Source organism: Melopsittacus undulatus, chromosome 9 (assembly GCF_012275295.1).
Source record: "Melopsittacus undulatus isolate bMelUnd1 chromosome 9, bMelUnd1.mat.Z, whole genome shotgun sequence".
NCBI lineage: Eukaryota > Metazoa > Chordata > Aves > Psittaciformes > Psittaculidae > Melopsittacus > Melopsittacus undulatus.
Genome location: NC_047535.1, coordinates 18,984,830 through 19,002,213, shown reverse-complemented (window position 1 = coordinate 19,002,213; position 17,384 = coordinate 18,984,830). Strand labels below are relative to the sequence as shown.

The window sequence follows — 17,384 nt, the reverse complement described above, 5'->3', positions numbered from 1 at the left end:
ACTTCCTATCCCAAAGAGGAAATGAAGGCTGTCCACTAAAGATTTAGTGGAAAGGCACAAGTCCCAGCTGAATTCAGCTGAAAACCTGAGAAGCTGGTAAACAAAATCCCATCATTTCAGGCAGCAAACACAGGTAATTCAAATATATGCAATTTAAAAACTTCTAAGTAGTCAATGTTCCACTTCTACAGCCTTAGAAGAAAGCAAGGCCCCCAGTCTTTTGCTAGAATATAATGACAGTATTATAATGAGAAAGTTTTAAGTAAGAAACAGACCAGCACGTTATACTTCCCTTTAGTCAAGAGGATATTAATTATACTATCTGTGAGCAAAACATATGAAGGTTACATTTTCAAGGCTACGTTATTTTCAGTATGAGACAATGTACTTACCGCTATATGTTACCCCATTCACTACAACTTTTGTAGAAAACAGCTCTTTTGATTTAAATGCCTAATATTGAGAGTTTAGTGAAATAAAATCTGAATTATTTTTATTCACATTAAGTTATAACATAATGGATTCACTCAGCAATGCTACTTTAAAATTGCCATAAAATGAAGAATTGGTTGCTGACAAGCCAAAGCTTTTTGGTCATGGAATTAATCATATTTTAAATTGAGCACTTAAGATGAAGCTAAACTTGCCCAAATTTAAATGCAGATATACATATATTATCAGTTATCCCTGTGGTAGTCACAAAAAACCTCAGCCTCTCTGACATAATAGTTTGAACAGTAAAAAAACCCCTCAACAAAACCAGCACATTTTACATCATTAAATACATTAGCTTTATAGCACCTTACATGCATAACTACTAAATTAAACTCCCTCTAAGTACAGGCTTTCACAGTGGAGTATTTCCCACCTTTTATTTTTTAAATCTGGTGCGATACAGGAGACACCAACCTAAGATGGTTACTTTGGGTCCATGAAATGACTGAATACAAAGTTTTAATTGTCTTAGCTACAGCAGTGAACCAAAACTCAAGATAACATAAGAGAACTGACTACATAGTGTCTAAATTAATGTGAAATACCAGTCAGTATACTTTCCCTCTTAGCACTGAATTAGCGGGGAAAAAAAATATAGCAAAAATTACGCATTAAAATGTAACATTCAACAGAGATACATGCCTGGCTTCATCTAAGAACCGAAAACTGTCCTTTTGAGCTACATTAAAACTGCTGCAAACATTTTTTTAAAAGCAAAAATCAAAGTTATCATATACTTACCGTTGCTTTTTTTATTAGAGGCATAGTAAGCATTCATCAAAAAAATACAGGATGCAACTAGACAAAATAAGCTCACAAGCCTCAAAAAAATCAAACAGTAATAAAACCAAAAGGAGAACAACTGGGCAGAAAAAAATGCCCTACACAGAAGCTTCTTCACAGTCCCTAACAAAATTCTACTGTGACAGCCTATGGCTAGTCTTTGGTGGAATATTAGTATATCCTACCACATAACTCCCCCCCACCCTTTTCTATGTGTCAGCATATAAATAACAATACTTAATGTCTGCAGAAAAGCTCCAAGATCTTGTAAGGTTCTGCAGAATACCAAGTGTTATTCAAGATTCTTCACCCTGACCTTCAGTTCCCAATGCCTTCCAGCAGTAAAGCACCACAGAACCTAATTTAAAACTAGGGTTCTTCTCTCTCTTCCCCCATTTCCAGGAAAAAAAGTGGACATGGTTTTGTCATAAGAATTTTCTTGTTTAAAATACATCAGCCAATACCTAGAACTCACTATGGGCTATAATTTCATCTATTTTTCTTTTTTCCTGGGATTACTCATTCATTCTGTTAAAGGAAATCTGAATCACAGCAAGCCAGTTTGTTTCCCAGACTGCACAATGCAAATAACAATAGTATATGCATAGAATGCAATTTTCTTAAAAATAAACATTAAACCACCTGCAATAATTATTCAAGCAAATATGGTTAATCTTTTGAGATGGAAGGAGATGGTGGATCTAGTATGGATACAAATAACTTTCAGTTACTGGGTTGTTTTTTTTATAAGGCAGTGAAAACTTGAAGTAAAATGTCTCCCCAAGTACAAAACCAGAGGTGGCACAGAATAAGAAATACTGGATGGAAAAAAAACTTTGAAATTACTCCAAAATGAAAAAAAAAAAAAACCAAAAAACGGAATCATGCGTAGTCACGTTCAAATACATCAAAATGCATTTGATGTAACTTGATCCTCTGGAGTGACTTCCTCCAGAAGTACCAATTCAACTTATCTCCAGGAAACCTCCCAAATAACACGATAGAGATTAATCTTCGTAATTATGTAGTCACCTACAGTGCTCAGTCAGCAAATTAATGACTTGATTTAGGAAAAATTGTAATGACTTTCAGTTTCTCTCCTTTGCAAAAATTCCATGCCACTATTTTCATGAATCGCCTTACCCATTTAAAGCAATCTGATGGTCTTGCTACAACAATGTAGTTCTAGCTCACCGCTTCCTTTGGAAAGGTGTTTTAACATTTCCTTTTGTACAAGCATTCTCTACATTATTTAAAACAAGCAATGCTTTATATATTAAGAATCTGAAAATTAAAATATATACACTTCTGCCAAATATGCAATTTTTAAATCCCAAGTTTTATTTTCCAACTTTTCTCAACAGTATGTGGCCAAATTCTTATTATCAAAATGGTAAATATTTAAAAAGTTTACTTGCCTAATTAAAGATTTGAGAAATTTGTATTATAGAAGTGGTTCCAGATGAACTTCATCTTTTCCAAAACCACGTACCAATGTGCCATTCAAAATATATCATTTGCATGGAAGATCATTAATTGTATAAAAAATACTACTGAGATTTCTCTGGATTCAAACAGACCCATTCAGGGACTCCACCAGTAACATACACACCAAGTTCCATAGCTGATTAAGTCCTTTAAACTGTCCTCATTCTGATGTTGTTTTATACACACGTAGAGGCATGAAGAGATCAGACTAGTTAATCATATCTCAAGTTACTAACTTGATCACTAAACCCAACAGAATTCCCAAACAACTAAGACAAAATAATACTGCAACTTAATTGCTGTCAGGTTTTTCATGTGTTTTGTTGTTTGAAGCGGCAGGTCTTGAAGAGCTATGACTAGGTAAACTGTTCCTGTTTTCTTTTTAAAAATCTTCTAAACCTGCATGGATGAAAATTAAGATGCAATTCACAATTTACATCATATAGTTCTTCAGAGTATGAAACAGTTTTTGAGATGTTGAGATTGATGTGGTTTATTCAGAGGGTCCAACTCCTCCAATAAGCTGCAATGGTCTCTAAATTTTGATACTGTTACTTAGACTCATTCAGCAGCTGAGCCCAGTTAACACAAGAGGACAGAGCAGGCTTCAGCTGCACACTGACAGCCCAGAAAAGTATCTGCATTTAATCTGGAAAAGTTAGCACATCTTACCACAATACACAGCTACAAAAATATGTTTATGCATAGGTACTTACTCATTTAGTTCTAAAACAATAGTACACCCCCCCCCCCAACAAAAACACCACCATAAGTCTCAAACTCACAATATTAAAATGAAATAGATTTGGGGAACTATCAATATACTTTTTTTTTATAAAGATGGGAAGACTCTGCTCAAAGTTTCAAGATGAGCATCAAATTATGCACAAAGACAAAATTTTGTTGCAAATATTTACTCAAAAAGTAATAATTTACAGCAGTGCTTTAACAGCTGTTCAAAACATTTAGCATTCATTAAAAACAAAACTGTAAGTCAAAAGCACATTCGAGTGTTTCAAATGGAGCAATGAAGTCATAAGAGCAAGCTACTGTTAATCAGATGCATTCCTACATCTAACTGCTAACTAGAAGACAAAGGAAAAAAAACAAAACCAAAAGAAACTAAATGAAAACCAGCAGCTATCTTTCTGTACACCATTTAGACTACAAAAAAAGTCCTGAAATTGAACTGTACAATTCCACTTTATATACCCTTGTGTCCTTTTTGTAACAGCCAGCAGCAGCTGCAAAATGGCAGAATGCGTGACAGTTGATGTTTCCAGTTTGGGGTTTTCCTTACTTTTGCTTAAAACAATTTTTACATTAAACTGTACTTTGGTGTGACTTACAGACCATTCCTATGGGTCTAAGGCTAAGAATCATAATAAACAACGATAAAAGCCTAACAGCTACAGTACTTTCAGCATTATGTTCTACTTTATACAATTATGTTAGGTATTTCTGCACAGCCTGCACACTGAAAACCCCACAAATATATATTTTTATTGTAATAGTTTCACTTTCACTGAAAGTTTATTAAGGTAAGCTTATAGCCTGGCAGGATTACACCTGTACAGAGGTGCACAGACTCATATAATTCTGTTTACATGCTTTTACAGACAGGAATGTGACATCAAGTCCAAAGGTTTAGGTTTACCCGAAGTATCAGCAGACCAATAACCATCACTGCAAGTGTGCTCCATTTTAGCATCAGAAGTTAATCCATACTAAATTCCACTGTTTAATGATATTCACACTGAAGGATTTAAAAAAATATTTTCTTGGCAAACAAATCATCTTATCCCAGGCTAGTAAACTATAAAATTAGAATTTATTCCTCCTTTCAAATGTCAATCATATACCATATCCAAGAGACAGGAAGATGTATCTGAACATCACCTTCTGTAAATTTAGTTAAATCAGTTGCACATACACATACATGCTGTCTTCAGATGCAAGACTTCACTTCAGCATCTCTTCTCTCCTCCACCCCCGTTTTTAGTAACTAGAAAATGAGCACTCTCATCAGGAATGGTCCATGGTGTTCTTACCATTGTTTTTAACAAAGAATAAAATAAACATTATTTCAGCTTGCTTCATTTTCATCTGTCTTGTGTACAACTGTTTCCATTCTGTTGGGATTGCTTTCTTTAGAAGTCTCATCTGTTTGTTCAGAGAGTTGTCCAGCTTTCTTTGCTGAAGGTGCAACATTACCTTTTTGAAGGATTTCAGTAGCTTCATGCTCCAGTACCTCTGATGGAGTCAAAGGCTCCAAATGAATACTACCTTGTTCACTAATGTCTGAACTAATCGATTCAGGATCATCTCTTTTTCTCAAGAACTGCTCAAAACTAACATCTTCACCTAATGTCAGTTTTAAGTCCCTTGGGTTCATAGCTGAAAGAGTAGTTACATCCAAACTACGCACTTGAGTCTGCTCATTCAAGACAACATTATCTGAGCTTTGGCAAGTTCTTAACTCACTTTCACCATGAATACATTTTTGTTTCTCATCTATTAATTGTTTGTTATATGAATCGCAACATGCTCCTTTCTCATGCAAAGAATTCTTTGAGCTGTTGTCAGGGAGTTCCAAACTAGGAACATTTTCTGTATTTGACAATGATGACTTTTCTTCATTCTTTTCAGTTGATGCAACTTTTTTAGTTTGACTTCTGTAGAATTCTTTTGTTTTGTCTGAAGAGTCATGCTCTTGTTTGCTGAAAAAAACAAAACATGTTATTTTTAACCACAAATGAAATAAAGCAACATGTGGCTGTACTCCACAAAGTGACACTCAGAGAGCAGTCTTGTACATTTCCTATTTGGTAATTCTCCCAAATTTTCCTAGCAAGATAGGCTGAATTTAACAGCTGCATTTTTCTTACCTATTTACAAATTCAGCTTTGAATACAGCAGTCAACTACTACTCTCTACCTCTGCATTTCATCACTAAAAAGGAAAATTAAGTTGTCCCCTTTGTGTGATGCATGGAATTTTCCAAAATACGATAGGAAGTTCCTCTACCTGCACATGCAGAGGATACACAGATGCAGATACAACTACTTGGAAATTTTTGTTGATGTGCAAAGCCAAAAGCATGTGAGGGGGGAAAAAACCAAAACCAAAACCAGCTAGTTTGTACCTTTATAATGACCAACTGACTCTGCAATACTAATGAGTCAAGTGAGAAAACAGGCTAACAGTTGAAATTCAAACTAACTTAAATCCATAATTTAGTTGAGCAACTACAGATTTGGATTTACTGAAAAAGTGAACCTGTCACCTTTCAAATTAAAACTATGAAAAGGAAATACAAATCAGGATTGAATTATGCAAGCAAAGATAAGACTCTTACTGTATAATAAAATCTAAAGAATAGCATATGAACTCCATACACAAACCAATTGCTTAAACCTCATCTTATTTCAATAAAGCCACATGCTCACAGTGCTTTAGAGTGATCAGGAAAAAGAAAATAACCTGAATATTTCATAGACAGACTGAACTGTGTGTTTCAAATGCCAACTGTGCCTAAAAAAACCCCAACCTAAACCTAAAAAATTGTCTGGTCATATTGTTATATGCAATTTGCTCATATGTTCATATTCCAATAGTCAAAATTCGAAATACTAGTTCCTAACATTTCATTTGTTATAGAAACACCATCTTCTCCCACCCTTTCAATAATGGAACTCAAGTTTTTCTGCAAAGATTTAAATTTGGTAAAAGTTAGCTATAATTTCTAACCCATTCAGAGTTTTTCAGACTAAGTAGCTCAAATGATGATGGTGACAAGACAAAAGAAAGCACTGGGGGAAGGAATACGGAAGAACAACTGCTGGTTTGAATTAAGATTCAAATTCTATATAGAAAGTAAATTTAGGAGCAAGTCTCCCAAAATACCTTATAAAAATTAAAACTTAAATTGCAAGTAGCCTCTAAACAGTGACATGCAGACAGAAGATGTGAGAGATACAGTATCACCAAATATCTCATTAATCTAAACATATTTGTACTTTATTTCTTCAAATGGTTTGAAATAATTTTTGGCTAAAACCACTTTTAACATTACCTAATCGACATACAGCTCAGGACTCTTTAAAGGGAAAACCATTTCACTGTTACTTTGATTTTATGACATATTTTCAAGCTGAAGAGTTGTTCTACTGATCCAGGAATTAAAACCAACTCATGTGTTTTACCTATATGCCAAATTATTTTACAGAAAGTTATTCTTCTTGAAGAGGTGCTACATACTATGAACATTCAGAAATCCATTTTGTAGTTTCACTTAAATAAACTAATCCAAGAATATTCCATTTCCTACTTTGAATTTAAGTCAGAAGAATATTCTGACCAGGAATAAGAGACTGCTGTGGCAAATCCTTTAGTGATAAAATCTTACCAGTTACTCATAAGAACATTTTCATCCTGTTCCACTACTTTTTAATTTATAATAAAGAATTAACAAGAGGCCAAATTACAACCTAAATTTGCTACTTGTGTCAACCTCTAAGCTTTCATCCCTCCCCCCCCCCCTTTAATGACCTATCAAAATCAGTAACTGACATTCTCTAATACACAAAATGTCTATTGGAGGGGTGGAGGAAGGGTAATAGTTCGTGAAAAAATCCAGAAACTCAGGACAGTTTCAAGACAAAAGCCAACATGCAGAGCCATCCATCAGCTCTTTTTGACATAAGTGGTGTTACCATAACTGTTCTTAATTACCTTGTCTATTCCAGGGAAACATTTCAGCTATACAAAGCTGTATAAATGCTAGTAAATATTTTGAGCTGTTTTCATATGAAAATCCAGTCAACTCTTTATGGAAGAGTGCTTATACACATGACCTTTAGCTACTACTTTTTAAAGCAGCTTGAGGGTGAAGTGTAGTTGCAGAGCTAACAAGTACAGAATTATACTTCATATGTAGGAAGTTTTGAAAACATATGCAAAAAGTAAAATAAAAGGGTTTAAATAAAGAGATGATTAATGCCTCATCCACACATAGAGAGCAGCGTTTCCACACTGGAAACTCCGGATGGATGACATTTATGTACACATACAAGATGTACATCAAGAAACTCTTAAAGGATAAATCTGCCCTTAACATGTAAAAGGAATCCATCACAACCTTCCTCACCTTCTAGTAACCAAAATCCCAGCTTCATTCAACCCTAGCCCCTCATTCTCACTCATCTGTGGCAAACCACAGGAAGGGAGTAAGTGGAGAGGAAGAAAATATATGTTCATATATATTAATTTCTTATGCAGAATAAAGCTGTCTCTCATCAGCATACCTTCCTGTGAGTCATAATGCCAATAAAACAAGTAAAAAAAAAGCAGCATGCTTTTTGATGACTGTTGTGCAAAACTTAGCCACAAAGAACAGCGATCTTTTAGACCACTAACCACAACAGTTAAGTTCAATTAGATAAGAGTATTTCTCCAATGAGATAATTTACGTCTGCTGAGAACTGCAGATGGATAAGCAAAACCTAGCAACTGTGACACACTAAAATCCCACAACAGAAAGAAAAATCATATAGCATTTCAAGAAATCATTCTATAAGCTGAGAAACAATAGCCTTCCATTCAATACCAGGAATAAAACATACTCTTAGTACTCTGTATACAATAATACTGGTTCCAGTATAAGAAAATGAAAAATTCAGACATCAAAAAGACTGGAAAATATGAAAATTTGACTTTTAATGAAGACAATGAAAAGGTTTTCTAAAGCATGATACAAACTGTGGCCAGACTACCAAATACTGGCTATACTAATGAACTACCTGCCATATTGTCTATATGAAATCAGCTTTTTGAATAAGACTACTTTAAGGGAGTAGTACAAGAAATCATTATGAATCCAAGAGATGAAAAAGTATTCTTAGGTAACAAAACCTGTATTACAGCTGCATATACGTTAACTGCTTGGTGTGAAACAACACAAACATTTTGAGGCACATTCCTTGATTGCTCCCAAATGCTGGTTTGGTTTACAGAGCAGTCCAGAGGCATGGTAATTAGGTTTCTCTTTGAGGAAATGAACTGGAAGCTCTGACTATAAGTGCATATATAACAAGTAACTACAATTACATTTTGACTAAGCTTTTAAAGGCTAAATTTGCACCAACAACTGTGAAAAATCACTAGCTAGAACATGACATTTCAGGCTGTGATATCTGGAATAAAATATTTAGATTAATTATATGAAGTATGAATCCACCCACAGTGTACACCAAAAGAAAATGTACAAGATCCCAATTATTTCCCCAGATTGACGTAACAAATTCCACAAATTTATGTGCTTGTCTTCTTGCTGTGTATTTCAATGAACTGCCAAAATGTCAAGCATCTGGCTGCAGCAAAGTAACAGGCATTCCATGGCACCTTGGAAAAACAACCTGAGGTTCCACATGGCCCAGGCAACACGGAATGGGCAGCTCATCACTATTCTGAAAGGTCTTGGTTCAGGTTTTCTGTAAATTCAGACAGCTAACACCCAAGTAGGCTGTTCTGTCTGTATTCTCCATCTTTTCCAGCAAAAAGGGTTAAGGTACAAGCACTTTTTTTTTGGTTGTTGTTTTTTTTTTTTTTTTAGGGGGGCAGGAGAGTGCTATATTTTTAATTTTAAAATGAAAGCCAGGACTACAGAATGCAGTTTTATGAAGCAAAAATTGCAAATTCAACACATTCTGAAATGCTAAAACACAATATGGGATTAAAGGAAAAAAAAAAGAAAGGAAAAACTAAGAGTAAACACATCTGAAGTGGTAATGGAGTCTATGGAAAGGAAATGTGTTCTTGTGTATGTTTGAGAATCTTGCTTAATGCTGGTGAATGAAGATGAACAGTCTTCTCCTTCTTACATTTCTACAAAATTACTGCTTGTTAAAAAAACCCGAAAACCGAAAAACAACTTAGGCAAGCAGTGTTACAAGAAAAATCTTTACTAGATCTGAGGACTTCACCCAGGCTCTTACCAGCTGGGATTTCTGTAACAGATCGCCCTTTTTGAAGGGCAACAGAAAAACAACTTCTTACAGAAAAAAAGATCTCTAAAATCAGAATCCAAAGATCGTATTTAAATAAAAAAATCCCACAAATAAACCACAATGTAGTGTGAGATCATTTCGCTTCCTGATATACAGAAAACAGGGGAAAATCTGTACACATAAAAAAAGAGAATTCAGGCCTAAAGAGGCATTTCTGAAGATTTTCCTCTTTAAAGAAGTGTAAACAAAAACCTCCAAAAGTTACAGTTTAGAGTCAGTATTTACACACATCTCAGGTTATATTTCAGGTCAATTTCCAGACTCCCTGAAGATGAAGATAATTTAAAGCTCTGAACCATTCCTTCATTGGAGCCTGGCATATAAATCAATCAGAATGAACTGGCTGCAAACTGGAAATTGTTGGATGTGGCAGACATACTGAAGGTGTCCCTACAACACTGCCGTACCTTTCTGTTTTAAAGCACAAAGCTAGATTTCTACACTAGGCGCATCTTCTGACCACCACGACAACAATGGTTTTTGTATAGCTAAAGAAAAATTGTCTGGGACATTCAAACTAGTTATGAAGTTCAGAGATATTGTTAGACTGTGTGGAGAAAAGAAAAAACATTACCTCCAACTTAGGTTCTCTCTCTCTAATGGAGATTTCAGTCTTTAACCTAGTGAATAATGAATTAAGATTCAAACTTTTAAAATACTGCAAGGTTAAAATAGAGATAAGGGTGAAGATAACTTACAGTAAAGAAATAACTTTTCAATCTGCAATAAATTTTTCAAGTTGTTACTTGAGTTTAGATGTACTTCAGAGTTCTGGAAGAGCACTTCAGCATTTTAAAGCATTTTATTTGGCATGCAGAAATTTTAAGATAAACTTGTTTCAAGTAACCTTTTCTAGTTACCTCACCTCATGAAAACCAGGAAGCAAGTCTTAAGATGGTTAGAAGTACTTTGACTCTAGTGCTTCCTGCAATTCTACATGAGGATTAAAAGCTTTTTACATCATGCCTGAGGTATTAAAGATCTGAAATGCTAAGCTAAGTGCATCCAGACACACTATGACCCAACAAAAACATTCTGCAAAAAGAAGCTCAATTTTCTTTTAATTGTCCACCATAAACCAAATACCCAGAACACAGCTGTAGATTATTTCAGGACAACTGTAAAACAGTGCAGCTGACTTCCAACTGCTCTTTGGAGGAGACAGTTCCCTCAAAACACCTTTACAGACAGACCATACATTAGATGAACTATAAAATATTTAAATTAATTGACCTTTAAAAACCACCTTAAATAAACAGCTTATCACAACATTATTAACACAGATTTTCTGTGTTTATATGAGAAAATGCTATCAAAGAGATAGCAAGAAGTATGTCTCCTACAAAACCTGTTAAGTCATCAGTTCTAATATAAAATCTAACCTTTCAAGGGTTTCCTATAAAAAAAAAAGAAAAAATGAACATAACCCTCAAAATTGCCTATGCCTGTATCTTCTTTGTTGATGCTGCATTAAAAGCAAATTTAATCTGCTGAAGTATGGTGCTGCCTCTGTTATATTTAAATAATGTTATTAATCATAAATTAAATTACCTGACCTCAGCAAGTCTTAATGGTTGTCTACAAAGTAGAGAATATTTGACAGAAGAAACAGCTTTAGCAACTTAAATTGTATGAAAAATGTATACTAATATTAGATTGACATCTACCACATGTATTTTCCTAATTCAATCTAAGAAAGCAGTGCTAAAACCCAGACCTCTTATAGAATTTTAGCATATAGCTTCAGTAAACCATAAACACCTTCTAATACTTATGTCCTAGCTAAGCTGATGAGCAACTTGGACTGTAATATAAACAACCATTTATAAGTATTTTAATTATCAGATCTTAATTTGCAATAGAAGTTTGTGAAAATAAAAAAGAGGGATTATTTAAGAATAACATTGCTACAATAGCACTGTAATAATGTTCATCTAATTAACAGTAAGAAAAATGATCAGGGTAAATCAAATGACAACATTTTTTTTGGGTCAGGGATTTGCAATACTCCAAAGTATTTAATCATGAGTAGCAACACCAGTAAAAGATGAAGCAACACCAAATATTTAGCTTTGCTTCACTGCTTTAATTATTTCTATGCAAAAACTTAAAGTATGTTGGAAATAGTAATTTGTCTAAAAACAGACACTCCTGAAAGAGCAGAACAATTTAGATACAAAAAAATCAAATATTGTATATCCAAGGACAAAACATCCTACTATTCTTGTCGGAATAAATGTAAGTTTTGCTACCAAAATAATTGGGTATGAATTGGATCCAGTATCTGTAGACTGTTTTAAATAAATTGTAAACATTTTACATGATCAATTTCTAACAGATTTCCAAGTACATTTCCTATAGCTTATAAAACAATCAATCTGGCTAGTTCATGCTGTTTTGGAAGTGAACAGGGCTTAAAACACTTTATGCTAACCACATCTTTATTAATATGGGTTATCTTGGATTCCTGACACATTCTCAACCTTAATTCTGTTTAGGAATAGGGTTTAGAATTTAGTTCCTTCTAATTTGTAATTAGCAAAAATTTCATAAATGGGTACTAATTCAGAGGAAGCTATCACCTTGTGATGTATCCAGCACTTTTATCACATAAGTTCTAAAACCGCAACAAAGACAACATACTTTCTTACATCTATGTAGCTACAGTGCTTCTGGAAAGAACATGAAAATATAATCGTGACCATTTCTGGTAAGTGCAGCCTGCTGGGCCAGAATTTTGAGGTATTTTGAAGCCTCTCTAGAACCCCAAAGATTCTTCATTCTACACCAAAATTCACTTCTAGTCAAGAAAAATGGAGAAAAAAAAAACACCAAAACCAACCACCAACAAACACAAAAACCCCAAAATGTAGAAGCTGAGCACAAAAATTCAGCTTGATCGAGATACTCACCAGAACAGGTGTGCCATAAAACCAAAGACTCAGTAAAAGCCAGGGAACTAAAAACATTAATTTAGATACCTTAGAGTCTAAATTCTAAATTCAGGTTCATCTGAAACTTAATATTTGATATATAAGGAATCACCCAGGACTAGTGGAAGTTATTTGGAAAATCAGTGAAACAAGCAGACTCTGAAATGCACAGGCTAAGCACCAGTGGAAGTATTCTCATTTCTGCAATCAATAAAATCATGTATATTTGCATGCAAACACACACTGAGCCCAAATCAAGAACAACTGTCATCCCAGTGATGTGTCATGTTCTCTTACAACCAGAGTTATTCCCACAGCTTCTTTGTGTAAGCAGCATGGGAACTCACCTGGAATCTTTTGCAAACGTCCCTTTTTCTACCTACCCCTGACCAAAAGTAACCTTTTCTAGGATGACTGTAACTTCAAGAATTTCTAGAAAACAATTTCATGTTATTTAAGTGGCTCAAGGTAGTTTCTACACTCTACATTACAAACACAAACCTATTTTACAACCGAAAGAGTAAAAAAGGTTTTGGTTAGTTGATTTTACATGTTTTAAGGGAACTCCAGCTTTCAGTAGGAATTTCCCATTTTGAAAAATATAACTCTAAGTAGAGCACAATTCTCCTCCAGACATCTGACCGTATGAGCACTTAGTCTACATGTGAATGCAGTTACAGAGAAAAAGCTGCTTCTATACTATGCTGTTTTACACTGTTAATGACTCAATGGGAAAAGAAAGATGGCTAGTAATGTAGATAGCTACATAACCACTTCCTAGTATTATCAGGAGTAGTGAAGCGTTATTACACTAAAAGATGCATAGTTACAAATATTTAACAGCATAATAGAAACAAACATTTCCTTTCTTGTCAGGTCAATTGAGAAGACAAACGACTTTCCAAAGTTAATAAATAATTTGCTAATCAAGTAAGGTTGCTCTGCAACTGCATGTCTTTTAAGAACCCAAATTCCAGTGACACTCAACATCCTAAAAATAACAAAGAAAAGACAGGTTAAAGTACACATAAATGAAATCTCAATTCTTTGAGCATAAGCTAAATGGGTTATATTTTGCATATTCATGCTCTTTCCTTGCAGATACAATCCAGTACGTTTCATTATTCATGCAATTTTGTAGTTGTTGGGACCATCAGAGATACTTTATGTCAAGACACGCATTTTTACTTGCATGGTTTAGCACAGGTTTTATGTTACAAAGTTTTCCACACGAGTAACACTTCTGAGATCCTCAAACAAATGGAAACAGGACACCATGATGCCAATAGTTTCTACACAAACTATTTACACAAAGCTGACAAATCTGTACATAGCTTACAAATGTTTTAACTGCAAGTCTGAAACTGAAAAAAAAAATCTGTAGCAAAGCTGTAAAAGAGTCAATTGATAATATCCAAAATGAGCATTCAAAAGAGGTATCATTCACTTAGCTTCAAATCAGTGTCAATCTAATGTAATTTCTGGGAAATTCTTAGAGAACATTTCTGAAAAGTTAAAAATCTGTAATCATATTCATTTTTTTGTTGCCAGAAACATGAATTTAAATGAAATATCTCAGATCCAACTTCTTCTGAAATGCAACAGCACGTTCACAATGAAAACACAAACCCACTATGCTTTTTTTGAATGCTGCTGTCAAAACAGAAATAAGTCCTGCAAGAAAAACCTGTAGTAGGTAACTGATGATTGAACAGCAGCATTCAAGATGGAACATAGCTTCTGTCAGAAGGAAAAAAAAATAGCAAAAAGAACAAGACTTCAGAGTACCGAGCAAGCGTGCAGATGCTCAATCACAAAATACGCATAAGACAATGGATGACAGGATCCTTGCCATTATTAGCAATTTCACAGTGATTGCAGAAGCTCACTGTAACCAAAACTGTTACTGTTTGAAAACTAAAAGTGAAGAGGACAAAAATAGTGATAAAAATGGATTAATCTCAGAGAATCTGATTATGCAGAAAAAGAAAGTGCTGCAAATCAGGAACAGCTTGCATTCATCAAAAATAACCTCTTACAACTAGGAGGTTATAACAGTGACTGATCTCAGACTAAGATTAGCTCTACCTATCAGGTTGCTTGGAAGCTAGTATATGAGAGATTCAACCAAGACATGTATTAACTGTAATCAGGAGGTTGAGTTTGGAGGAACACTAGATGTTCATCATGACAAAAGGAAAGCTCATCATATTTCCAGACAACCTGTTGATGGATAAACTTGCCATAGATAATCTAGAACTAAAGATGAAGTCAGAAGCAGTGAAATCAAAAGCAGCAGATGTCTCAGCAGCTTGAGTATCCTTGAAGATGAGAGATGATACCAAAAGAACAAGGTGTGAATGAACTGTAGCTGCTCCACCCTCAGAAACAAGGCTCAATAGATGTATCTGCCTCCATTACATACTTTCCTCCTACAGTATTTAGGAGCAAAAAGAAGCTTAGCTGCCAGAGCAAAGCAGCTAATAAAATCCTTTGGCCAAGATTCAGTTTATGCAGTTACATGCGACAGAAGTCATTCAAAGTATATTTTGCCACTATATACTGTAAAGCCATTGGCAGACAAAAATGCAACTTACTTGAATAATAGATCAGGACTTGTATGTTTTAGTGAACACCCAAGAGAATGATAAAGCCCATTAGTTTCAGAAGCTAGGATCAAGTTCAGAACAAAATGGTCTTTGATGTCAACACATACATGTTATCATTTACACACTACTCTAGCTGGGGATGGTAACAACAGACTTGAGCAGCAAAGAAACACTGCAAATGAGCAGCAAAGAAACACTGTATCACATAAGTGAAACTCCTGGTAAGCCTCTCTTCAAAGGTGTACAGCCCCCAAAAAGCTGCAAGTCAATGCTGCAAAGCAGAGAACATAAACACAGAAGGGCCTTTGCCAGACTACAATATTGGGAGAAAAGACCAGACCTACAAGATGCAAGAAGAGAATACCACAGCTTCAGTGCATGAAGAAAAAGGAAAAGGTCTGGTCAGATCCTTGTTCGCTTACATACCAAAATAATCCCAAGCTGGACTGGGTTCAATTTTCTGGTCCACAATGATGTATCAGTGAGCCAAGGCAGTATAGGATACCTGCTCACTGTCAACTCCCCTGCAACAAAAATGTCTGCTGTCAGTTCATTTAAAAATGTTAATTGTTGCGCAAAGCAGAGAGTTGAGCATTAGAAGACTATTGGCATAGTTATTAAGCTTTATTCCCTCAGCACAAGGTGGATCACTAAACAAACAAGACAACTTTATGCAGAGTAACAACTTAAATAATAATTCCTGCTGGAACATCTCCAGTTAGGTTATCTGTAATATTCATGGCAGGATTGTGATCTGAAGACAGTTGCATCAACACTGCACAGCACTTGTGGAACATGTCTGGTTATTAGCAATAAAGAGGAGTTTTACAACACATACAGTCTGATATATAGTAAAAGATACCAAAAGATACCATCTGAAAGATGCAAGAGAAGATTCAAAAGTTTTCAAGACTGTTAAGTCATTGTCTCTGATGATGAAGTAATTCTAAAGAGCCCCATGAACAAGTCGTATCTCATTGAGTTATAGGTCAAAGAATGGAAAGAAATGTTCAGAGATCATGGAGAAACTACACAGCACAAGTTATGAATACTGTCTGCAAGTTCCTCTTCTTCCAAAGCAAACCAGAGTACTATGAAGAACCATCCCGCAAAAAGGTGTGCCTTTCTGTATGTCCTTTGTATTGCAAATAATGATTTTTAAAATATCTGCTACACAGGTATATTCAATGCTTTTAGGCTTAGCAATGAAATATTCTTGTCCAAAGTATTAGAAAATTAGTACATGGAACAGGACAAGATCTGCTGAAATTAATTAAGTCAGAGAGCATGACAGCTTCACAAAGCACCATCACATATTATATCATCTCATGTAGTACCAGTAACTAATGCCAACATCAGAGCTCTCGAAAACAATGGCTAACTGCATCTGTACTAGCAGCCTGCAGAATGAAACCTGCATATTCTTGACTCCACCTCAAACCTTTATAGCACTTACCCATCTGTTTCTAAGCAATACTTACTTTGTAATCCAACATGCTTGACATCTCTATAATATACTCAAGACAGCAAGATCCTTGTGCAGTACTGACAACAGCCTGCCACAACTGTACCTCTTTGCCCACCATTAAATACTATAAAAGCTATAACCTTTTCTTACATACAGTTCAGCAAGTACTAATTCCCAACACATACTGCCAGCTCCAAATAGAAAAGCTATGGGTTTCACAGTTATCACAGCTCAAAACTTTATTTTCCCATTGTCTGACTTTCACTAAAATCTAAACTTTTAAAGAACACAAGCCACCCTGGAGTAATAGCTCCTCCTCCTAGATGACTACTTCCACTGTTTTGTCCAATTCCAGCATTCCGTGCTCCAAAATCAGAAATTTTATTTTTATTATATGTCTTTTTGATTTGTTTTCCCAAACTAATTAACTTCCTGCCAGAGAATCTTCAGCTCTTTTAAATAATGTCTATTAGTCATCCCATCAGTCCGCCAGTTTTATTCAACTGTATCTGATGCTATTATTCATAGGCAAAGAAAAGCA

The 17,384-nt window shown here is 34.9% G+C and overlaps 1 protein-coding gene across 5 annotated transcripts in view; it reads right to left on the bottom strand.

Annotated features, from left to right (window-relative positions):
- Positions 1-3,664: 3,664 nt before the first annotated feature.
- Positions 3,665-17,384, bottom strand: part of ZNF280D (zinc finger protein 280D) — a 51,874-nt gene continuing 38,154 nt past the window's right edge. For 2 of the 5 annotated variants that reach the window (XM_034066277.1, XM_034066278.1), the window contains one exon: positions 4,853-5,486. In XM_034066277.1, the coding sequence (XP_033922168.1) occupies positions 4,853-5,486 (634 nt within the window). Of the gene's footprint in view, positions 5,487-13,729; positions 13,758-15,801; positions 15,900-17,384 lie in introns of those variants that run through there. The other 3 variants (XR_004550022.1, XR_004550023.1, XM_034066276.1) reach the window with 3 other exon arrangements.